General features: G+C 40.1%; 1 protein-coding gene across 2 annotated transcripts in view; it reads right to left on the reverse strand.

Moving 5' to 3' along the window:
• Positions 1–16,879, reverse strand: part of PPP4R3A (protein phosphatase 4 regulatory subunit 3A) — a 68,588-nt gene extending 51,709 nt beyond the window's left edge. The window contains exon 1 of one of the 2 annotated variants that reach the window (XM_036734866.1): positions 16,662–16,879. In XM_036734866.1, the coding sequence (XP_036590761.1) occupies positions 16,662–16,803 (142 nt within the window). In that variant the 5' untranslated portion in view covers positions 16,804–16,879. The remainder of the gene's footprint in view (positions 1–16,661) is intronic. The other variant, XM_036734867.1, reaches the window with a different exon arrangement.
• Positions 16,880–23,127: the final 6,248 nt, after the last annotated feature.

Here is a 23,127-nt window from a genome sequence, read left to right on the forward strand (position 1 = left end):
CCAGATGGCTCCATAGGAAAAAGTGAGGCCAGTGACTCTGCATAGCAGTCCCTCACTTAAATCCAATTCACTTGCAAATCATGACATCACTTTCCTGATGTCATGGTCCTCTGCAAGAACAAACAACAACAACCTGGAATGAAATCCTCCCCATCCACTTCCTTCTACTGATATTCTTCTCCTCTGGATAGCTCAGGTACAACCTGAGGTCCATTACTTCCCTGGTCTCCCAGCCAGAAGCGAGCGCCTCCCCATCTTGAATTTCTCAATCCATAATCTATTTGACCTTGTTTATATGCTTAGGTACAATAATTTTCCTAAAGCACAAAACTGACCAAATCACTTATCCTGCCCAGAAACTTCAGTAGATCTATAGAATAAAACATTAAATTTCCCAGTTCGGTACTTAAAGCCATTCAGAACTAACTCCAACCCACCTTTCTAGGCTTACTTCCCCATTACTGCTCTTCAGGCATTCTATGTTCCAGCCACCTGCCCATCCACTTTCTCTTTAATTTGGCACTTCTCCTTCCATCTCCACACTTTTACAAAGCTGTCTTCTATCCCTGGAATGCACTACTTCTTCAACTTTGCCTCTAAGAAACCACAGATCTCTTCAAGGGTCAGCTCATGAGCTACATTATAGGGAAGTCTTTCCTTATTTCTCTAGTTGCTAGTACCACTGTCTTCAAATTATCATCTATAATTGTGACTTCAGAGTGTTGATGGTGAAGCATACATCCTAATATTCAGCAGTCAGGGAGGGGGCTATCGGTATAGAATGAGGTATATATTTTCTGATACAGTCTTTTTGAGGACCTGTTTTTCTTTACTTATGTTGCAAATGACTTCTGAGGGGCAGCACAACTCATTGGGATGGGACAGGTATAATCAATTAAAACATTTAAAAGGAAAAAAAATCATATATATGTACACACACACACACCCTGTTTACATATCATATTCCCTCAATAAAAAGAATTTAAGGACAGGGACTATGATTATTTGCTCACATCTTATCCCATTAGACTACAAACACCTTTAGATGAAGGCTGAATGACTATCTTTGTACCCCTTGCATATAGTAGATATTTAAGTAATGTTTTCTGAACTAAATTAAACCCAACATCAAAAGATCTAGGACAAGTCTTTTTCAGAAAAAGATTTTACCAATTCAAAGTATTCTATTTTTTTTTTTTTTTTACAAATTTTCTCTTACTGCTTATGTTCCAGACATTCATTTTTGTATCTGTTCCTAGAAAGAGCACCTATCCTAAAGTTCACTGTTTTTACTTTAACCCATTCTAAATAATCAACATATACAGGAAAAAGACATTCTTGATCCTAACACTTACAAATTAAATTTGCTTAAGAAAAATAAATTTCTCAAGAGATTTATCACATATTTAATGTAACTGATGCTATTGGGGATATAGAAGTACAAACATTCCCCTAATTTACAAATGCTCATTAATGACATTGCCTGCCCATTTCAAAGCTATTCAAAGAGAGATCTTGCCTGTCCCTTTCCCTCAACTTGTACTAAATATGGAGAAAAGCTGATCCAAGTCTTTTTTGTACAAACACATTCTATGTTCTCCCCATTCTGCATCTTTGCCTCTTTTGATGCTCACATAAGTGAAAGTGTTGGTCAAGTACTCTCTTTTTTTCCCCTTACAGACACACTTATTTTTTCTTTTTCCTCTATAATTTCTGCTCAGGTGCTTCGGGATTGTCCCCTACACCACAAACAACTAATCATCATGAGGCAACATAGAATTGTATGCTAGTCTTGGTGTCAGGAAGACCTGGGTTCAAATCTAGCTTCTGATGATTACTGATTGGATGACCATGGGCAAGTCATTCGATTTCTCTAAATCTCAGTTTGCTTATCTATAAGACAAGGGTTTTTGGACTTGAGCTATAAGATCCCTATTAGTTCTAAATCTAAGATCATGGCCATTTATAGTATTACTAATACAAGAAAAGGAAAGCCTTAAATTTCTAAATAAGATACAATGAACTAGTATTAATCTTTAAAACCCCTGAAAGTCTACAGATAACCATCCAGACTCTACAAAACTCCAGCTAACTCTTCATTTTATTCAAGATGGGAAAAAAAAAACGATTCAGCATATTTTGTTTAGTTTTCAGTACTACATGCAACAACATTGGTTTTTCTTGGCTTTTAGTTACAAGTGCATGGTATTTCAGCTTCATTAAAAGTTAGGTAGCTTTTATGGATTAGTTTAATTACCATGTAAGATTTGTTTCTATGGGGAAATGTGTTCCAACTTAGAAACTTTTGGAATACAGCTTTTAAGCTGAGAATTGCCTATTTAAGAAATGATCTCTGTCTTCAAAGAGTTTAGTAAAGCGGTGGGAGGGTATAATACACTTAGGTCAAACTATATTTTAAAAAAGTTAAGAGCACAGTTGTCCTAGAGCAGTCAATTCAGATTCTTTCCTTAGCATTCTGACATCTGCTATAAAGTTAAGAGTCAGCAACCTGAGAAGAGACAGAGCCTAAAGCTATATGTCATTTAGAGTTGGATTTGCAAGACATCCAGACCTCACTTAGCAGGCGCTTCAAAAAGTTACTGATGGTGTTCCATTTTCAGCTCCCTAGACATCAAAGGACTATTAGCAACTAAATCTGAAATGCCTATCCTTTTTGCAATTGTTTTGAAATTGTCTAGTGGTGTTACATGTCAGGATCATTGCAAAGGAAGTCCACAATGACCTATAGATTTTGAAGGAAACCATGCAGTTAAATATGCCTATTCCTTGTGAAAGTCCTTGCCTATGATAGCTGTAGTTACATTAGTATTTTCTCAAGGTGACAGCAAGATTTTTTTTTCCTTTTCAACCGGTCCTCAACATCTAGATAAGGAAGGATCCTATTTATCCAACATAACTGTACTGGACATCTCCATGACTTCTGTCAAAGCTACCAAAAGACAGGTCAAATTAAAATTGTTCTGTGTGCAAGCGCTATGCTTCTTCAAAGACAGTTTCAGAGATTTAAGGGTGGGAGAAAGAGCCATTTCACCAATTTGGAGGGGAAAAAACAGTTTAATTTCTCCCCAGTCCACTCTCTCCTTATTTCTACTGGGTTGAAGTCATCAGCAGCTCTCTACTGGACTTGAATCAACCACTTAACAATTTCCCTTCACCTCCAATCTCCTACCCTTTTCTGCAAACTAAAAGCAGAATATTTCAACGCTGACAGCGTATGTGTCTTGGGCAAGGACAACAAGAAAGAATAGTGACAAAGGCACCAAAGGAAAGAAAACAGATGGCCCATCACTGTGTGACCAAGCCAAACATTCAAGGTGACACACAAAACTTAAACATTTTGGTAATATCAGGAAAACTTTCATCAGTCTTGAAAACTGTCTTACACTCTGCATATACAGGGTGCTTCTAAAGTCCGGACACATAGGCAAAAATGCATATTTTCAAGAAATTTTCAACCACATTTTATTTAATTGGAATATTAACAGATAACATCTTCAATATGATTTCCATCATCTGTGATAAAAAGGTCGACATGCTTTGCGAGATTCATGTGAATCTGATGCAATAATTTCACACTGCTGTCAATTTTCCTACATATGGAATACACTTTAATTACCTGGAAATTCTACTTAGAAGACCTCATTTTGTTATTTTATAATTATAGAAACATTTCATAATCAAATTCATAAAAAGTGCTTCCTTGATAATTACTAGCAAGAGAACAGAGCTATTTTCAGTAAGAAAATAGAAAAGAAACCTCTTGGTCCTCTACTTGAAACCTTGCATAAGGCTGTGAGCATAAAACAGATGCAACAAGAAATAAAGCAGCACTAGGATAAGGCAAACTACATCAAATATCCTTGATAAAGATCTGATAATACAAGATGTACAGGAAATTAACAAACATGTAAGATCAAGAGCCATTTTCCAGTAGGTAAATGGTCAAAAGATATGAAAAGGAGAATTGTAAACTATAACCTTATGAAAGAATTCCCCAAATGACTAATGAAAGAAATGGAATGAAGACATATGAAAGGACATCCCCAAGCCACTCCACAGATGTTGTACATTCCACATATTCTGTACCTGGGATAGCTCTCTTGGGAAGAAATAATAGGAAGGATCCTGGGGGGAACTATCATGATATAAAAAGCAAAAGACATCAATTCTTATAAAAAATAAGAGAAGTGCAAATCAAAATAAATAGGTTTCATTCACCCCATACCAAGCAAATGAGCAAAGATGACAAAAAAGGAAATAAGTGATGTTGGGGAGAGGGGCACACTGTTGGAACTATAGATCAGTCCAATCATTCTGAAGACCAATTAAGCATCATGTGAAGTAACTATAACATCCACACCTTCTCAATTGGAGATTCCACTGACTCAGGTATTAAACATATACCTCAAGGAGGCAAAGACAGAAAAAGAACATTCTTTATATACTAAATGTTTGTAGCAGCATTTTTTGGTGGTATCTAACAAGTGGAAACAAGGTGGGTACTCACTGACTGGGGAAAAGCTAAATCAGTTATTATACATGAATTGACTATTGCTAGGCCAATAAAAATAAAAAATGTGGCCCAATGATGCTGCCCTAGAGATTGTCCACCACCCCCACTAGCACTTATTTTGGAAATGGTGGTGGAAAAAAAAATGACCTAGTGTATTACACAAAACTGGCTGAGCAGGCTATGACATGACAGACTGAATGAAGTTTGTAACTGTGCAAGGAGGTGAATTATCCAACAAGGAGAGAAGGCTCTTTTTTGTTCACTGCTTACAAAAATGTTGTAGGAGCTTTGAGGTCATCTTGGGGGTTGTCTCAAGTACTGAACATGGTACTGAGAAAAAAAAGAGCAGATGACCTCAGAATACAGAGAATATTGAGACCAAGCTAAGATACTTTTTCAATGATGTACCGTCTCTATCGGAAAAGTTCTTCATTCTCAGTGCTTCATAAACAGAAATCAGTTTTTTATTTTAAAACAAGAGACTTCCAGCCAAGATGGCTGCCTGAACAAAGGAAGGATTACCACGCTCCCCTACACTTGCTGAAAAAATGTAAAATTCCTAGCTGAATAATGATCAAGAAACACGAGAAAACAATCATTGATTTCTTCCATTCAAAAACTGCACAAAAACCTGGTCAGAAACCCACAGGCAACATGAAAGACAGCTGCCAGTAAAGCCACCTCCATTGCATACAAACAACCCCATGGTCTCCCAAGAAGTCCAGAGAAGGTCCTGAGACATGTGTAGACTGCAACACCCTCTGACTATAGGCAGCAAGAGTGGAGCACTTCTTTCTCACCAAGGCCCCAGGGTAATAATAAACCCACACACTCCCTTTGAGGAGCAGCAGCAAGCAGTGGCACAGTAGGAGAACTAGGTTCCCAGATCTCTAGCATATCTTGAATTCTATTGTGAGACGACATAAGGTCCTCAGCATTCAGACCTTTGAGCACCAAATAACAGGGAGAAGAAGAAGAGCATGGGAGTAGAAATCAGTGCAGGAACCCAGCCACGGAGAGATGAAAGGGTCCTGACGACCCCATTCAAAACTGCAGCAGGATTCTGACCCTGGACCTAGCCTAAACCCTAAAATCAGGAAACTACATCTGGAGAGTTGAGTAAATCAAAGAAAACACCTTTTAGAAGAGAAAGTGGTCCATAATCCCCAAATAAATAAATAACTCTTTGAAAACTAGAAAGGTAAAAACAAACAAACAAAAAAAAAAACTAATGACAAGATAGCAAGAAACATTACAACAAAATTAAAAGATAGGAAAACAAAACAACCAATTTGGAAAAGAAGTCAAGGTGAAATATTTTTATTTATTCATTTATTTATTTTTTAAATTTATTTTTAGTTTACCACACATGGTTCTACATAGTTTTGAGTTCCAGATTTTCTCCCCTCCCTCCCTCCTCCCTCCCCAAGACGGCCTGGGATCTCATATAACTACCATGTATAACTTCACATTGAATTAATTTATACACTAGTCAAGTTGTGGAGAATTATGACCAATGGAATGAATGATGAGAAAGATGAAACAGAACCAAAAAAAAAAACCCAAACAAAAAAAAAACCCCAAAAACAAAAACAAAAGAGAAGCAAAAAAAAAAAAAAAAAAAAAAAAAAGGCGAGCATGTAGTGCACCTCAATCTGTATTCAAATTTCATAGTTCTTTCTCTGGATGAAGATAGTATTCTCCATCATGAGTCCTCTGGAGTTGAAGGAGAAATATTTTAAGACTCAAACTACCCTCAAAACCATGATTTTAAAAAGCCTAAGGACTGTATTTCAAGAAAATATACATAAAAACAATTACAACTATAGAGCAAAGTAAAGACAGAATCCACTGATCTTTCTGAAAGAAACACAAATTTAAGTTCCAGGAATGACAAAGTCAAAATCTATAGTTCAAAGAAAGACTGTAAGCACCTAGAAAGAAGCAAAGAAATGCAGTTGTCATCACAAGACCTGGAAGAACTTACTAAAAAGGAGAGGAGGTTCTGGAATATAATACTCCAAAAAGCAAAACAGAAAGGCTTATAACCGATCTTAACTTAACTTGCAAAGCTGAGTATTATCCTATAGGGTTTTGTAAAGTGGGCCTTTAATGGAAGAGATGACTCCCAAAATTTTCTGATAAAAAGACTAGAGCTAAATAGGAACTTTTAAATACAAACATAAGAGTTCCAGAGAAATCCAAGGAGGTAACAGTCTAATAGGGGAAAATAAATAAGTGTTCCTTCAGAGCCTTGTGTATTCAAAGGATATTGAGAGATTTATTTAAAAAAAAAAAAAACAGAGGTCTAGGGTAGCAGCCGTGGATTGGTTCTGTTCTCAGCTTTAAGTGAGGAAAGGCCAAGGATACAAATAATGTAAAAAAGTACGAAAGGGTGGAACTTGCTATTTCTCCTAACTGAAGTTCATAAGAGTAAATAAATATGTATGAAATGATGGAAGGAGTAGGCATCAGATCGCGCGCACACACACATTCTCTCTCTCTCTCTCTGTCCATCAAATTCAAAGGAGAAACAAGTGGGGATGGGAGGATGGGATTAAAAGGGAGGACAAAAGCAGCCAGGTAGTGGTAATAAGCAAAACAAATTTCCTGTCCATGAAAAGTGGGTGTGGGAAGGGTAGGGAGGAGGAGAGGGGAGGGGATTCAGGAGGGAAAAAGATAAAAACTAGAATCAAAGGTCACAGATCTAATGGAGAATGGCTGAACAAACTGTGGTGTAAATATAATAGAATACCATTGCACTTTAAGAAATGTCTAAAGAGACAACTTGAAAGAATCTCCATTACCATGAACTAATGCAGAATGGAGTAAACAGAACCAGAAGAGTATTGACACATACTGATCAATGTAGTGGCCAAGCATGTGTCCAGAGAATCTATGATAAAGTGTGCTGTCTACCTCTTAACAGAGAGGTGATAAATAGTACCCAGATGTAGAAAGGTTTTTTATGTGTGTTTTGCTTGACAGCTTATTTGTTATAAGTTTTCCCATCCACACCCCTTTCTGGTTTTAGTTGGAAGTGGTGTTGGAAGGAGATTAAGGTTAGCAAGTGATGCCAAAGAAACAGGGACCACTGAAGCATTTTTTTAATTCATAGAAGACAACTGAAAGCTGTTCAGAAGTAAACAAGCAGGATGGTTTTGAAAGCAATGTGTGAAATTTGTTATATAAGGGCAAGGGAGTGGAACCCCCCCCCCCGCCAGGGTATGAAAGGGAGATTAATGGATTCATATACAATCCTCTTCTTGTACTCTGCTATATGTGTAAATAGTCTTTGTTTTGTTGTTTAAATTCAAAATTTTAGAAGTATTAAAAAAAAGGAAATGCGATTACTACTATTACTGGACTGAGATTGCCAATAGATGACAAGAAAGAAATTATGGATAAGTCACAAGTATATCAAGAAATTTTTGCCATGGGCAAAAACGGAGATGCAAACAATGCATCTTTTTAAGATTGGGTTAGGCCATGAACGTTTGTGTTATGAGATGCTGAAGTCTCCTATAGAAGGTTGTTCCATTTGCAATGACCATTTTGATGAAGACATTGATAAACCTGACACAGTAAGTGAAGCATCATAAGACAGCATACTAATAATGCAATTACTGAGAAGACGGTCTTACAGTAGGGACATCAGAAACCAGGAGACACGGCTAACACAGGAAGGGAGACTTTACCAGCCTTCCAAGGTCTGACTCATTCTACAAGTTACACAGCAGGCTATCTGCCATCCATGTTGTACCACAAACAGTTTTTGTTTATGACCTATGGATTATTAGCCATTCCCCAGACTTAACATTCCATTCATTCACATAAGTTATCCCCCATATGCCTAAAATGCATTACTTCTCTTCATCTCCACTTTCTGAAATCCTTATCATTCTTCAAGGTTCAAATTAGATGTCACAACCTCCACGAATCCTTTCCTGATATACCCCAACCGTTAGTGCTTGCTCCCTCCTCTTCCAATTACCCTATATAACACATCGGATTATAGATTAAGAGATGGAAGGGACATTCTAGCACATCCTTTCTCTTTTATAGCTGATAAAGGACCAGGGAGATAACATGATTTGCCAAAGGTCAAAGAGACACTAAGCAGAAGTGACAAAATTTAAACTTAGTTCCTTTGATTCCAAGCCCATTACTCTTTGCATTGCACCATGCTGACTCTCAATCTACTCTTTCCTACCACTCAAATTTACACTCTTTAAGGGCAGAGAGACTCTTGATTCTTGGGTCGAACTGTAAAATGCATGGAAAGGAGAAAACAGTACTAAGAATAAATGAATAGAAAATTTTTTTAAAAAACCAATAGAAGATATTGTAGTTAACAGTTTATTATGAACTCATGGTATACCTATCTTGAATTCGTCTTTTCCAATACTTTGTACCCCATTCTTAAGAATTATCAATATTTTTAAAATGAACAATGGGTGGCTCAGAAAAAATCCCTATATAATTACCTTTCAAAACCTCTAGTCCAGGGGTCTTCTCAACCCCTTTCAATTAGTTCCATTAACCAAACCTCAACCCACTTATGGTCTTAAAACTCTTAAAAGAAAAAAACCCCCATAAAACTCAGATGTGACCAGTAAGTTTAGACACCCCCGTCTATCACAATTTCCTTATCAAGGCATGTTTGCACCATAACATAAATGGTTTTTTTTTTGTTTTGGTTTGGTTTTCTGTTGTTGGGTTTTTTTTAAAGGGGAGAAGGCAAGGCATTGGGGTTGTGACTGCCCAAGGTCACACAGCTAGTAAGTGTGTCAAGTGTCTGAGGCTGGATTTAAATTCAGGTCCTCCTGACTCCAGGGTCGATGCTCCACTCACCATGCCACCTAGCTGCCCCATAAACGGTTTTTAAATGAAGTTCTAATAATAAAGACCTTCCCAATCCTGGGTACCCATATTCCTTAAAATTATCCTACTTATGGCTCAAATGTGTTTATCATCTAAAGGTTAACAAATTCTTTGCATAAGTAGCTAGGTGGCCCAGTAGGTAAATTTGTTGAGTCTGGGATCAGGAAGATAGTTCAAATCAAGCCTTAGATACTTACTACCTGTGTGTCCCTGGGCAAGTCACTTAACCTACCTGCCTCAGTTTCCTCAACTGTAAAATTGAAGTAATAACAGCACTTACTTCACAGGGTTATGACAATCATAAAATACTTGTAAAGCCCTTATCATCTGCCTGGCACATAGAAGATGCTTAATAATTGCTTCTTCCCTTCCTCCCCACATCCCCATCCCTAGGCAAAAATAATTTGACAAACTTCACTGCATGTGTTAATGGTAATACACAGAAATACACCCTATACGACAGGGAGAGTCCAATAAAATGGCAGTTTTATTTCCGTTCTACTACTCGTTCTGTGGCCTTGGGAAAACCACTTTATCTTGTGTCCATTTCTTTGTATAGATATAAGAAAAACATCTACAACTATAGGATTGCCTTGAGGACAAAGATGAGCATAAATACATTTTGAAAAGCTAAAAGTACTGTACAAACTTCATGGCAGGTGGGGGTGGTTGCACATCTCTGTAATTACAAGTACAACAAAGGCTGAGGCTGGCAGACTTTAGAAGATGGATGCTCTAGTGGGCTAGATGTCCTAATTAAGTTCAGCAGTGAGTATTCAGGAGCAAGGGGCCACCAAGTTGACTAAGGAGGCACAAACTGGCTTATGTTAGAAACAAGGTCAAAGCTCCTGTGTCCATAAGCAATGGATCAAGCCTGTGAGGAGCACTTCCAGCCTAGGTGAACCAGGGACACCGAGTCTTAGATAGATAGATAGAAAGAAAAGTAAGCAAAGCATAATATCTGTTCTTAAATACTTTCAAACGGTTTTCCCAAACTGCACTGTGGTACTTTCTGAAGGCATTTTTAGTGTATGTTGAAATTCAACTTTCCTTACTCCTTTTATAAATTACATACAATCACAGACAAATTATTTTACTTGTGGAAGGGGACAAAAAGCAGATGACCATCTCTCACATTTCAGCAAATTCACAGGTGTATCTGACTAAACAAGGCAAATACCACAAACTTATCTTTTTTAAAAAAATGCAGTTTAGAGTATAACAGCAATACAAGTTTTGAGTGAGATGAAAAAAGTAATTAAGTTATAGTAAACACAACTTCACCTGTTCTACATGAACCTCTATCACTGAAGAGAAATTTTATCAGTGATAGAAACATGTAGCAGGTGGAAAAATTTGTTCTGGATTTTGAGTACCACACCAGATTCAGAGGAATACTTAGCTTATTTCCCATAGCCATAAGGTGACTCTAACATTTCAAAATATCAAGATTTTAATTTTTATTTCATTTTGTGGAGATTGTATAAAAATACGAAAACCTTAGAAGGTAACCAGAAAATAGTTTTTTGGGTAAAAAAAGGTTAAACATAATAACAGTGTGGTCCTAACAATTCTATAATTACAATAACTAATACTGGTAATTCTCAATAGATATATTATAGGTGGCAGCGACTTTAAGGGGTTTTATAAATCTTTTTTTTTCTTTGATCAACAATCAAATTACCAATTATCCCTGTTAACAAAATAATTCATGTTTGGCTTTGTACTATATCACGGCATTGCCCTGCAAGTCAGAAGACTCCACTTCCGTTACGGCTCCAATGAATCATTGGAACTTAGCAGATACTTCACTTGTGTGGACATCAGTTTCCTCATCTGTAAAAATGTTAAGCATTCATACTGCTTGTCTGCAGCAACTTTTTACTTGTTTGCAAGACTTCTACCCTTTAAAACCCTTAAAATTTAAAACCCTTTAAATACTTTTTAAAATTCCATCTTGCACCCTGCTCCTCCCATTGATTCTGCTTCCTATAGTTTCACAAGAATTACTTCACACTGAGGGGCTAAATATGAGAAAAAGAATTTAGGTATTTTCCTTAAGTATAATGTACTTGGAAGTAGATAATTCCTAATATCTTATACTGAGCTAGCATTATGACCATTTATTTTTATCCTTCATATTTACACTTGTTTGAGCTTATTAAAAAATTGCTTTTAAAGATGCCAAACTCACTTCTGAAACTGTGTATGTTGGCAAATGAAGGTAGACAACTAGCATGTAATGTAGAATCCACCGTATTTTTCTCTTTATTTACAAATAGAGTGACGAAGTAAAGACCTGAAATATCAACAGATGCTTTTCAATACGCCTCCCCCAAATAAAGGAATAATGAATCCTGAGTAAAAAATCTCTCTACCATCTTATAAAATTCGGGGAAATACACAAAGTATTGCTCACAAAGGCCTGAAATAGTTGTGACCTTCATTTAAAAGGCTCTTAAAACACCCCTTTTCAATTAAAATAACATGCGGCATCAGTATTTCTAGGGCTGACACATTCATAATTTTGAAGGGGTGAGTAGGAGGAAAAAACAAGGTACCGTGGACAATCCCTAGTTGAAGGATATACTAACCTCTTATGTGAAATGTATAATCATTTGGTTTCCATGTGAGTTATGCAAAGAAAAATAAAAATTTAGGACACAATGTAACAAGGCAGACAGAAGGAAATTATTTCCAAACTATAAGGTACAAAAGATGGCCTTTGTTTCAGGGAGAAGGTGGGGCAGCGGTGCATGTGCAGGTGATGGTGGAAGGGGAGCAGCAGTTAACAAAAGCACTGTGCAGTTTTCCAATGGCAATTTAATCTACTCTGCTCCTTCTGTACAACTCTGGACTTAGATCATCATTTATTTACAGTGGTTATCCAAGATCTATGTTATGCTCCATAGGTTGTCTATTCAAATGTATACCATAGGACAACTTGCACTCTTTACGCACTCAGTTTTTCCCAGGTGGACAAGAAGGTTGAATTCTTTTGAGTGATTATGAAGCACAATTACAAGTCTTTGCAACCTTTGTGCTTTACTACAATCAGCACATTCACTTCGCTGAACATATGCATCATCATCTCTAGGGAATCCTTCCATAAAACAAGGGGTTTAGACTAGATAACTTCTGAGGGCTCTTTCAGTTCTAAATCCTTGATGCTACGACTGTGCTACGCGTCTTTCACGGCAGTGGTAAAAACCTTTGAAGAGCAAGAGAACATGTATGAAGGATGTCGCCAGAAAGTTATACGGCAGAAAGAAAAAAAAGGGTAATAGTCCTTTTTTCCCACTGGTATCTATGCAATGTCACGAGATCTAGGGGAAGGCCTCCAGTATGTAGGGTGGATGTCCTATGGAGAATTTAAAGGAAACCACGGACAAGGGTCACTCAGACTGAGCAGGCACAAATGGGCTGCAATCTCCACTGGTTGAGGGGCTATCCATAAAAACGTACAAAATTCTAAAGTAACATTTAAAATTATGTTCTTATGTAATGGGACAATTTAATAACTTAACTTTCAAGATTTAAAAAAAATTATCATAAACTTATGAACTGTCAACAAAAACAAATAATGAAATAAGCATACAAAATCAGGATATCCTCCGTAAAACTCTTACTATTAAACAGATCCAAATAAATCAAACAATGTTTCCATTCATTGTTCCTACTTCCAAGTCCTTTTGAAATTCTATAACCATGAGCTTTATTTTATTATTATATACCTAACTGTAGTCAAGGTATAGGTTCTGGTACTAATGATCGCTTTATACAAAGTACCTCTACTTGTCCCAGTATGCTTCATATTTAGTTCTAACACCATGAAATTACATTACATTAACATGTCAAAAAGTATCCAACTATTCTCCATTTGTTGGACATACAAGATACTTCCTAATTTTTGGATACCCAAAACAAAGCAGTCGTGAAAACTGTTTCCTTTTCTATAATGTTTTTAGAATAAAGCCCTATCAATGAGATCACTGGCTCAAAATAAACAACGGTGACTCTTACTGTACACTTGCATATCAAATCTGTAAAATGTCCGTGCCAGACTGCAGGCTCAACAACACAAGTGCCCATTTCCCCACAGTCCACCCAACAAATCAAATATTCTTTGCTATTATAGTGGATGCAAAGTAGTGTTCCAAGGCCATCTGCATCTCTCTGGTCATTAGAATTTAAGACTTTTTTCGTGTAGTTAACCAGTTTGTATTTTCATCTTCAAAAATTGTCTTGTCACATCCCTAAACCAGTGCTCCACTGAGGAATGTGTAATTAGTCTTACAGAAATATTTGTCAGTTCCTTATAGATTCTGGATTTTCTGGATTAACTGTTTCCGGTGAACAAACACATTGTTCAATTCTGCTTTTTAATTCATTGTGACTTCTTCATTTTATTGGAGAGCTTAATCCATTCTTATTTAGCATTACAAAATTGTTACATTTGTCTTTTCTTCAACCATTCTATAGAAAGGGAACATACAGTTTCTTATTATTTGACATTAAACTTAAGAAAAACACTTTAAACCAACTTCTTCACTAAATAACAAGGTTAACTCAGGTGGTATCTCTGTCAGAGGCACATTATTGAAACAATGATTATCCAAAACAATACGGAGGGTTCAAACATAACATTAGCAACTAACTGGTCTTTATTTGAGAAGCGTGAAGTGTTTTAAATATTTGTCCTTTTTTGGCTGAGGTTTGACTGTTTTAAGATTTCCTTAAAGCCACAGGTTTCACTGTAAACTTTTCAAAGCCTGAATACTTCTCAAATATTGATAATTCATGCCTTAAACAGCATACTAAGTTTTGCTGGGCAAATTTTGTACATAATTATATTCCAGTCTCTCTGACCATCCCTTATCCTCCATGATTTCCACTATGATTCTGATGTTTTCTATATTTCTCCTTGTAGCTTGAAATATTTTTTTCCCTATCATTGTCTTCTTGGAGTTTAAAAATCTTGGGGCCTTCCTCATTGTACAATGGATTCTATTTTATTTTGCTGTATGATTTTGCTTTTTCTGAGAAATTTTCTATGAAGATTTCTTGAAAGTGTTCGTGTTCTTTTTTCAAGGTTTTCTGTGATTTCAGTAATTCCCAAACTGTCAGCTTGTGACGTATCCTTTAAGTTCAATTTGATTCTAAGAATTTTTCAATTTTTTTTGAAGCCAGTATATCCAATTGCTGAGTATTGTGCATAAACCAGTTTTTCCATAGTGTATTGGTTTTTTGAGATTTTCTACCATGTGCTCCGTTATCTTTTTTCTTCAGTTTCTTCCCAATCTTTTTTTTTTGGGGGGGGCGGGAGCAGGGTGGAGGACTTTTGAAATTCTAAGTTGAATACCTATGTGACTTTTACTTTCTTCAACCTCTTTTATTAGTCTTAACAATTCTGTCATGTTAATTTTCTCAATTTCTTCAAATATGCTTATTTTCACATGTGTGGTTTTTCCTTGCATTTTTCTCTTTGGTGCTTTTTATTTTTCAAAAAGTATGTGAGGAACCTGACTCCATTTAAATTCTATCATGAGTGGAAAATGAACTTTATAATTTTAAAAATATTTCACTATAAAGTGGTGTGATGATGTATTTTGAAGTTTAATCTTTAGCTCACTGAAACTGATGACAGCAGAGAGGAAAGTAGTCACCAAAAGATGATTTGAAAAAAAAAAAACCTAAGCAAGATCTTATATTCAAACAACCTATAGTTTGGTTGTGGAACTATTCAAATTGACTAAAGTAGCAACGAAGCCTAAATTAATTGAAGTACTCCGAAAACTTTCAAAGAGCAAAAGGGGAATAGAAGTTTTACCAGTAGGTACCATCATATCCTTTTGTGCCAACCTATGATTAGGAATTCTGGGTCAGGAGTCTCCCACACCAAAATAAACTGGAAACATTTTGCAATTTAAAAAATTAAGAGATGTGCCCAACAGGGCACTTTACCCAGGGTCATTAAGCAAGTATGTGTTAGAGGTGGGTCTTGAACCAAGGTGCACCAGACTTCAAGGCCAGCCATCGAGCCATGCTTTCTCTCCATACACTTAAACAAGAAAAAAGGGCCAGTACAAAAAAAAAATTAAGTCTGATCTTATAGGAAAAAGTTCCTTGGACAAATAACAATATTACTAGCAAAATACTTTGAAGAGTAAACAGCATATATGTCTCTGAGATCAAAGTATTATTTTTTTATTAAATTCGAAGTTAGCCTATCAATTCTTGATGTGAAACTGGAGCTCAAGTGTATAGTATTTCCAAGTAAACTACTCCAAAATCCATTTCTGGTAGTTCTTCAAAGAGTAAGAAATAACTAATAAATCTCTTAATGCCTTGTAAAAATTACATACCTGTTTTGCTGATGGGAAAACTAGAAAGCACAAAGGGATTACTCAATGACTTTCTCAAGGTCACTCAAAAGAAGACCCCCATTAGACAGTAAGCTCCATGAGGGCAGAGACTGTCTTTTGCCCCCCCTGTATTCCCTGATGCTTAACACAGTGCCTGGGAACACAGGAGGTGACTGTCTTTTGCTGCCTATTTCCAGTGCTTCACATAGAGCCCGGGAACATAACAGGTGACCATCTTTTCCCTCGGTCTGTATTTCCAGCACACCGTAGGGGCAAGTGATCAAGGTCTACTGACTGATTTGTGAGAAAGAAGAACAAGACTCCTAGCACCCAGCTCCCTACACTTCGGCCCCCTCCACACGTGGTGCGCACACCTGTGGGCCACAGGAGCAAGGCTGCCGGCCTCCTCTTGCACGTTAGAAAGCAGAAACAAGCGTTAAGCAAAATAAAAGACCGGTCCTAAGGAGGGAAAAATAAACGAGCCTTGAACCCCTCCCCCCGCCCCCCGCCCCGTTCAGGCCCCTGGGGGGAGGGGTTTGATGGAAACTGCATTCGGGTCTGTGTACTCGCTCTTAACTTAGTGCTGTTCTATCAGAGAGCCTCCCCCCCCGCCGATTCTCCCTAGGGCGTCTCGGGGATCAAAGGGGCCATCTGTGAAGTGTTTGGCGCTCGTCTCCTAACTTCCTTCCCTCCTGGGTGCCGTTTCCCCAAGGAGCTCCAAGCGTCCCCCGGGAGGGCGGAATGGTGGCAAGCGCTCCTCCCGCCCCACCCCCCCGCCCGGTTTATTTGAACTTGCCTCCGTTTGGAGGAGGCCGGAGGGGGGTCTCCCCAGCGCCGCCGCCCAGCCCCGCGCCGCCGCCCGCCCCGCTCGCACTCACCGTCGCTCTCCGCCCTGACAAGCAGGGACATGCCCTTCAGCCTCTCCACGTAGCCCGAGGTCACATGCCCGGTGCCCCGGTCGTCCCACTGCCGGTCCTCGTTGAGCGTGTAGACCTTCACCCGTCTCCGGGTGTCAGTCATCCTGCCGCCCCCCCCCGCAGCCACTGCCCGGGGAGGGGGTGAGGGGTGAGGGTGGGGGAGACGCCCCGCGGGCCCCGGGAGGGGGAAGGGAGGCGGGAGGCCCGGCCCGACGGGGCCCTCTCCGCTCAGCGCCGCGCACCGCGGCTTCCCTGCAGGGGGCCTTCACTCCCACGCACGGCGGCCTCCTCCCTCATGTCACGGCCCGGGAGGCCGGGCTGGGGTGGGGGGGGACACCGGGGGGGCCGGGGTCCGGATCGGCCGCCCCCCCTTCGAGCGTCGCCCTGGTGCTCCTGCGCGGATCTATTGTCCAGGCCCAGCTGCCCACCGCGGGGAAAGGAGGAGGGATGGCCTCCACGGGGCGCCGGGCGCGGGTCACTGCCCTGCTCCCGCCTCCGCCATGCCCTTCCTTCGCCAAGCCGCTTCCAGCCGCCGCCGCCTCAGGCTGCCGCCATGTTCTCCTTCCTCATACCCGGGCCCCGTCGCCGCGGCCGCCCCCGGCGGCTCCGCTGCTCCCCTGCGCTCTCCGGCTCTCGAGCGTGTCCGCTCCCGGCCTGTGCCCCTGCGCCCGCCGCTTCTCCAGAGTCGGCGAGGGCCCCCCCGGTCGTACCTGGGGCGCCCTTCCCAACGCCAGATCCCCTCTCGGCCGCCGCCGCCGCTTCTTCCTCCTCCCTCACGGAGCCAAAGCAGCCGCCATCTTGGTTCATCCCTCAATAGAGGTGCGCGGGGTCTTCTACCCCACAGCTGCAGGGGCCGCGCCGAGGCCACGCCATTTAAAGGTACAGGCACCGCGGCTGGTGGCGCCGGCCGGGTAGGGAAGATTCAGAAGGTGGGAGGGAGGGGGAGGGGAAAGGGCGGGCCCGGAGTTTACAAGGCTAGACCGGAAGCGAGCTCGGCAGCTCTGGGGATGCGCTAGGGGCCTCGTCGCCGTAGTGACGGTCCAGGACTTCCTAGAGATTCCTTGCGCACGCGGGTGCGCTAAGCCCAGGGACCGGCTGCGCCGCGCCGCCTCCCGTCGCTCCCTGCGCTCGTCATCAGCCTGGCAGATGAATTTCAAACTGAGCTCAGAGCCCGCCCAAGCTTGGTCCGGGTCGCAGCTCTGCCCGGAGCTCCACCCACGTGCGTTCGCGGGCTGAAGCTACGGGCGGTTCCTGGAGCCTGAGCCCAGGACCACCCCTCTCCCCGCTTTCTGCTACTTAAAATCCCCGCGCCGGCCCCGGTTTTTACCCCAGCTGCTGTTTCATTTTCCCTGAACTGTGAAGCCCTGGCGTAGGGACTGGGACTGTTCATGGTCCTGAGCCTCAGGTGGTTTGGGAAACTTCTCCCCACCGGGGGCCGTTTGAGGAGCCGGTGACCCAGGAAATAAAATCTGGTCTCTGTCTTTCTAACCCTCTCTCGCTGCCTCTGTCTGTCTCTCTTCCCTCTTTCTTAATAAACTGAAACAAATAGTAAAAGCAGAATTCTGGTTTCCGTCTTTGAGAGGCAGTGCGCTAAAAGAGCAGAAGAATGAATTACTAAGTAGCGCTCGATAGCAGTGATCTCTTCGCCCAAATCTCCTGAATCTCACTTGGTTTGTATCGTTTTGCCACATTTTTAATATTTATAATACCCCTTTGTGTGCCTGCCCGGAGAGGAAGAGTCGTACGGTGAAATAAAATCTAGGTTGAGAGTCCAGACACCTAGCTGGGGTTTAGTCCAAGCTTTGCCATGTGACACGTATGGGCTGTTCATTTCACCTCTTTGGACTTAGATGCCTTTATTTGTAAAATTGTGTTGGATTAGATTATTTCTAAGGCAGAGGTTAACTTTTTTTTTCCGACATGGATCTTTTTTGGCTCTCTGGTAAAGCATGTGGACCCCATTCTCAGAATTTTTTAAATAAATAAAAAATAAAGTATCACAGAGGAAACTAACTATATTTGAAATGCAGTCATCAAAATTCTGGTTTGTTTGCTTTTTAAGTTCATAGACCTTTGATTAAGAACTCCTACCTAAGACCCCTTTCAACTCTGTCTACACACACAACCACACACTCTCTCTCTCTGTCTCTCTCTCTTCCCATATTGGTTAGATTTTAAAATTCTTCCCAGGAATTTATGGGGTTCTGTCTCAATCTTCTTTGTATCTCCCTCCCCAGTATCTAGCACACAATGCCTTCCCCAAAATAAGTGATAATGAATGCTTGCTGAAAAACACTGAAGTGCTTGAAGGGGGAAGAGGACCAGAGTAAACCCCAATCTGGGTACTCAGTTTCTACGTAAGAATAAAGATTTATTTGTCTGTTTTACCACTTCCTTTCCTATTCTGTAAGACTTCGAATGGGGCCTTCTTCTGTCTCAGTTTCTTCATCTAGAAAATTAGTTTAATACTAGAAACTACCTCCCAGGGCTGTTGTGAGGATAAGAGGAGATAATACATGTAAAGTGTTTTGCAAACCTTAAAGAACTATATAAATGTCAGTTATTATTTTCCCAATCCTTTTTATTCCCCTTGGCTCTCCACTGAACTTCCCACATGCTGTCCCAAACCTTCTTCCATCTTCAAACACTGATTGTCTCCTCCCTCCCAGTAGAAAGTCTCACCTCCTACTTTACTGAGAAAACAGAAGATGTCTATAGTGAGCTCCTTTATTGTCTCCTAGCTTTGCTCAGAAACTCCTCTTCAGGAGGAGACGGACTTCATCATAACCTGGAATGACTTATAAGAACTGATGCTGAGTGAGGGGAGCAGAACCAGGAGATCATTATACACGATTACAGACACACAATATCTGTAAGGACAGACTTTGATAGACTTGACTACTCTTATCAATGCAGGGTTCAAAGACAGCTCTAAAAGACTCATGATGGAAAAAGCTACACTCATCCAGATTGAATGCAGATTGAGACAAACTTTTTGCTCTCTCTTTTTCTCCTTCTTTTTTGGTTTCATTTCTCCTTTCTCATGATTCTTTCCATTGGTTATAATTCTTCATTACAACTGGGCTATTATGTAAATAACTTCAATGTGAAGGTATATGTAGAACCTACATTAGCTTACATGCCATCTTGGGAGGTTGGGGGGAGGAATGGGAGGGAGAGAAAATTTGGAACCCAAAAACTTGTGGAACTGAGTGTTGTAAACTAAAAACAAAAAATAAATTTATGTAAAAAAAAAAAAGAAACTCCTCTATATGTGATCTCCCACTCCCCGCCCCTTTTCTCCAGTTTCTATGAAGTATCTTCACTTTGCCAAAACCAACCCCTTTACTTGGGCCCTTGATAAAATCCCCAAAGGATTTTGATCAACCTCTCCTTTCTACTGGCTTATTCCTTGCTGCTAATCAATATGGTCAGACCTCTTCATCCTTAAAAATCCTCCACCTTTCCCTGCTGTCTCTTCTTTTTACAGCTAGTGGCCTAGAGAAGAAGCCATCTATACCCATTGCCTCCACTCCGTTACCCCCCACTCATTTCTCAGTCCTTTGCAATATAATTTCTGATTACTACCCCTGGATTAAAACTGACTTCGCAGATACCAATTGCCAGTTTCTCAATTCTCATCTTCTTAAACTTTCTTCAGCTTTTGATACTGTTGATCATCCCCTTCTTCCATATAACTCTCTCCTCCTTCAGTTTTTGTGACACTGCTCTCTCCTGGTTATCCTACTTCTTGGCTGATTTTTGTTCTTAATTTTCCTGATTGGATCTTTATTCATATCATGGTCCCTAATGAGAGGTATCTTCCAAGGCTCTGTCCTAGATCCTCTTCTCTGTACGTATACTCTCTCTCAGTGATTAAATTAGCTTACAGTGGTTCAATGATTATTTCTAATGATTTCTAAAACTATATACTCTGCCCTAAGTTCCCTCCTGAGCTCCGGTTTGGCATCAGATGGCCAATGGGACACTTCCACCAGGATGTATTTTCTATAGGCTTCTCAAATTCAATACAGATTTAAAACAGAACTCATTATCTTCCCTCCTAAACCTGTTCCTCTTCCAAATTTTCCTATTTCTGTTGAAATCACCCTTCTAGTTAGTTACTGATTGGGGTCATCCAAACACTTCATTGTAAATCACTGCCCCCCCCAATCCAGTCAGTTTCCAAATCATGTCAATTAAAAAATATTTCATATCTGTCCCCTTCATATGGCCACCATCCTAGTCCAGGCCCTAATTTCCTAGATTTGTATAATAGCTTCCTAACCGGTCTCCTTGCTTCCAGCCTTTCCTTCTCTTTAATTCATCCTCCATACAACTTCCAAAATAATCTTATAGCTCCAATATGACCATGTCACTCCTCTGCTCAAAAATCTTTAGTGGCTCCCTATTGCCTCTAGGATAAATCACAAAACTCCTACACTTGACATTTAAAGCCATTCATGTTTGGCTCTATGTACATTTCCAGATCATTTAAAATTACTGTCCCTGCACAATCTCTATGTTCCTTCCAAAGTGGTCCATTTACTGTTCCCTGAGCTCTGCATTTTACTTCCCATTTCAGTGCCTTTGTATAGGCTGCCCCACATACTTGAAATGCACTTCATCTTTACCTCTGACTCTTAGAATCTTTTAGCCCTAAAGATTCATCAGGTGCTATTCCCCACAGGAAACCTGTCCTGATCTCCTTCTTTGTCAGTTTTTCCCTCCCACCTCAAATTATCTTGTGCTTGCTTCCTATGTAAATGTTGCATCCTCTAATATAAGCTTCTTTTCATTTTGGCTTTGTAGCTCTACCATGTAGTTAACGTCTTGAACATTGTAGGCACTTAATAAATGCTTATAGGTTTTAAAGAATGAGGAAACTGAGTGTCAGGTGAAATCAGGATAACACATTAGTGTAGCCTCTGGGTTGCCGAGACCCAGGATCACCAGAGAATTCTTGCGACCTCCCTAGGCTGATGGAGAATTCTCGGAATGGATTATTCAACAGGCATTTGGGAAAGTTGTTTCTTTCGCGGTTCTGATGACTTTGAAAAAGGGACTTCTTCCCACGTTTGGGAGCAGCAAACAGGGAGGGTAGAGAGTGTATACAGCAGGCTGACCAGACAGCAAGAGGAAGGAAGAGAGGTTTATGCCAGGAGTGAACTGGAGCTAAGATCACTCCAAACTGGCAGTTGTGGCTGAGAATGAAGTCCAGTCAACAGATCCTTTCTTCCTTCCCCCACCTTTTATTTTTTAAACTTGAGTCAATGCTGGGAAAACTTCACCCAATGTTTAAATCTTAAGTCTTTCCTTAGAGACCTGTCTCCCTTAGACTAGCTGTAAATAGGGTGGAGCAGGAAGAAAAATAGTAAGCTCTGAGTTTCATTGTGGTTTTCTATATTTTGTTTAAATGTTTATCTTCATTTCTAAGTTAATTATTATTGCTAATAAATTCCATTAAACAGTGATTTTTGTCTAAGATTGTATGAGTTCATGGTTTGGGATTGGGAGAGGGAAGCTAGCCTATGGGAGAAGAGATTTCCTTGGTTTTACTCTGGGGAAGGGACCTAGTCAATTAAAGAAAGAGTTTCTCCAATTTTTGGTCATTTCAGAGGATTTTCCAGAGTATGCCTACTAGCCTGTCTTTGAATTTGGAAAAAATTTGCAAAGGGCATTACAAAGAGCTCATTATACCCTCAATAACCCTGGGAGGTAGGTACTATTAATTACCCCTGTTTTACAGATGAGGAAACTGAGGCAGACAGAATTTAAATGACTCGTCTAGGGTCCAGGTATCTGAGGCACATTACTGCAGCTAGCTTGCCTTGATAAAATAATCCAGTAGTGGAGAGGGCTAGGGATTGGTGTGGATATGCCCATATAACTCAAACATTCTGCATTTTACATCTACACCTAAAAAGAACTGTACTACAGTATTATTATAAGATATACATATATGTAGATGAGGCTATTTAAACATACAGGCTCACAGGTAGTATGGATAGATACCATCTGAAGTCTCACCCACCTTTACAGAAGATAGGGGGAGGGCCATGCACTGCTAATTTCCTAGTGGGGGGGGCGGAGCAAGGCAGGAGGGTCCAAGATGGCTGAGGCTGGATGATCTCTCCTCTAACAAGGGAGTTATTGGGCAAGAATATCAATCTGCTACACCTCAAATATCTCTAATCTAGGGATATAATTCAAAGGAGTCTAATTAGAATGAAAGTTCCTTTCCTGATCACTCTCAGAGGGGAAGGATAGTCTTTAGCTTACACCTGCCTATTTGACTCCTTCCCACCAAATGCTGATAATTGAAAAGATCATCATGAAAAGATTCTTTATCAAAGAAAGTAGGAAACAGACATCACAGAAGTTAAACGGATTAGAATATACTACAAGAATACTTAAGGGTAAATGA

This window comes from Trichosurus vulpecula, chromosome 8 (assembly GCF_011100635.1).
Source record: "Trichosurus vulpecula isolate mTriVul1 chromosome 8, mTriVul1.pri, whole genome shotgun sequence".
NCBI lineage: Eukaryota > Metazoa > Chordata > Mammalia > Diprotodontia > Phalangeridae > Trichosurus > Trichosurus vulpecula.